Source organism: Bison bison, unplaced genomic scaffold (genome assembly GCF_000754665.1).
Source record: "Bison bison bison isolate TAMUID 2011002044 unplaced genomic scaffold, Bison_UMD1.0 scf7180017864238, whole genome shotgun sequence".
NCBI lineage: Eukaryota > Metazoa > Chordata > Mammalia > Artiodactyla > Bovidae > Bison > Bison bison.
Genome location: NW_011494810.1, coordinates 2,531,949 through 2,534,216, shown reverse-complemented (window position 1 = coordinate 2,534,216; position 2,268 = coordinate 2,531,949). Strand labels below are relative to the sequence as shown.

At 55.9% G+C, this 2,268-nt stretch overlaps 1 protein-coding gene across 2 annotated transcripts in view; it reads left to right on the top strand.

Annotated features, from left to right (window-relative positions):
* The window catches only part of RGS14 (regulator of G-protein signaling 14), a 15,827-nt gene that overhangs the window by 6,131 nt on the left and 7,428 nt on the right, over positions 1-2,268 (top strand). The window contains exons 2-5 of one of the 2 annotated variants that reach the window (XM_010846557.1): positions 1,244-1,265; positions 1,376-1,633; positions 1,975-2,067; positions 2,153-2,260. In XM_010846557.1, the coding sequence (XP_010844859.1) occupies positions 1,260-1,265; positions 1,376-1,633; positions 1,975-2,067; positions 2,153-2,260 (465 nt within the window). In that variant the 5' untranslated portion in view covers positions 1,244-1,259. The remainder of the gene's footprint in view (positions 1-1,243; positions 1,266-1,375; positions 1,634-1,974; positions 2,068-2,152; positions 2,261-2,268) is intronic. The other variant, XM_010846558.1, reaches the window with a different exon arrangement.

The window sequence follows — 2,268 nt, the reverse complement described above, 5'->3', positions numbered from 1 at the left end:
GATGGAGTGAAGGGATAGGTGGTGGAAGCTCCTGGGACAGGACCTGGTGAAAATGCAGCAGGGCCAAGGCAGGAAGGAACCGGGGATCAGTCAAACCCTGGTGATGAGAAGAAAACCAGACGCAGAGAAGCTGGTTCCCAGCCATGCGCTGGTGGCTGCAGGAAGTGGCTTCCATTTGGGACTGGCTGAGCTGGAAGGGCTTATGGGGCATTTGGGTGGAGATGTCACAGCAGGAAGTTGGCTATACGTGTTTGAAGCTGGGGAGATGTGGGAGGGAGAAAGGGCCCAGAACAGAGTCAGAGAAGGGTAAAGGCCGCCTTGCATGTATAGATAATGAGGAAGCTGGAGGAGCTGCTAGGAAGGTAGGAAGACCAAGGGAAACCACTGCAAGAGTCATTTTGAAAGGAGGGTTTTTCTGTTTCACTAATGGTTGGGATTCCCAGAGAAGTCAGAATTGTGCACCCAAGGTGGGGAGCGAGGGAGGGGGCACAGAGGGCGGGATTGACCTCTGTAGCTACTCCCGGTGAGGTTCGTAACCAGCCACACCAACACTGCCTGGGAGAACCTGAAGCTCCAGAGGTGCCCCTGCATCATTCTAATGCACACGAAAATTTGAGAACCACTGCTCTCTACTATAAAATAGAACCCCGTGCCCTGCCCAAGGTAGGGTGTTTCCAAGAAGAAACAGTTACAATAAGGAGATCATCAATTACACAGGTAATCTCTCCTTTCTCAAAGAAAACAGCCAACATAGATATATCACTTGCCATATGCTGGCCCCTGTTGTAGATGCTGGAAATATATTAAGTTGATTTGACCCTCACAGCAGGCACAGGAAGTAAGTCACTATTATTATCACTCCCCCTTCACTTACAGATGGAGACAAACAAGTAACTTGCCCAAAGTCACACAGCTAGTAACAGAAACAAGATTCAAACTTTATGCTCCTACCCACCATGCTCAACATCCGGGCTCACCCAATGGGAGCTAGGGGGTCTACCAGGAGTGACTGGAGGGTACCTGGCATAAGTCCTAGCACACAAGGTGGTTGGCACATGATGGAAGGGGAGCCCAGGGCAGCCTGAACAAAACCATGAGCAAGCAGTGACCCGGCTGAGGATGCCCAGCGTGGCCCTCCAGGCAGATGAGAACACAGCTCTGGTCCCAGGGGCTGGGCCTCAAACTGTCCCTTGAGAATCCCCCCGGGGCTCTACTCTGACTTTCTGCCTTGGGTTTCTTGTAGGTTCTGGCTGTCTCGGATGGAGGTAAGTGTCAAAGTGTATAGAGAAAGCCTGGCTGGATTTGGGGGTGGAGGTTGAGGGGGGTGTATGTGGAGAAAGGGTGGGGATACCCCTGCCATTTGCTTTCTTTCCAGGGAAAGTACCTGAGATGGGATTGGGCCAGGGGCTGGGGAAGGCCGCAAGGCTCACCTGCACTTGTCCATCCCCCTGCAGAGCTGAGCAGCACGACTGGGCCCCAGGGCCAGGGCGAGGGCCGAGGCAGCTCCCTCAGCATCCACAGCCTCCCCAGTGGCCCCAGCAGCCCCTTCCCCACGGAGGAGCAGCCTGTGGCCAGCTGGGGCCTGTCCTTCGAACGGCTGCTACAGGACCCACTGGGCCTGGCTTACTTCACTGTAAGCCCTGGGGTGGGATAGGGAGGGTGGATGGCAGTGGCCACCATGGGGGGAAGGGCGGGGGGGCATGGGAGAGGGCATGGCTGGGGTTTCAGGCTGGCCAGATTTGGACTCCTCTGTCGGCTTCTTCATCCAGCATTTCTTTGGCACTCATTGCTCTTCTCTGAACTGGGAAGTTTCCTTCTCTCTGCCTCTTTTTTCCCTCTATGTGCCTCTGGATCTGATCCCATCTGTCTGTCTGGTTTAGCCTCTGGGCCCTCTTTCTATCCCAATCTCTTTGACCACATCCCCTGACTAGGTCTCTGGGTCTCCACCTGCCTCCTCCTTCTCCCCATCCCCAGGAGTTCCTGAAGAAGGAGTTCAGTGCTGAGAATGTGACTTTCTGGAAGGCCTGCGAGCGCTTCCAGCAGATCCCGGCCAGCGACACCCAGCAGGTGGGGTGAAGGGGGAGCTGAGGCTGCGAGAGATGGGACCAAGCCCTGAGCCATGCCCCTAACCTCCTGTCCGTCCCTGCCCCAGTTAGCTCAGGAGGCCCGTAACATCTACCAGGAGTTCCTGTCCAGCCAGGCGCTGAGCCCCGTGAACATCGACAGGCAGGCCTGGCTCGGCGAGGAAGTGCTGGCAGAACCGCGACC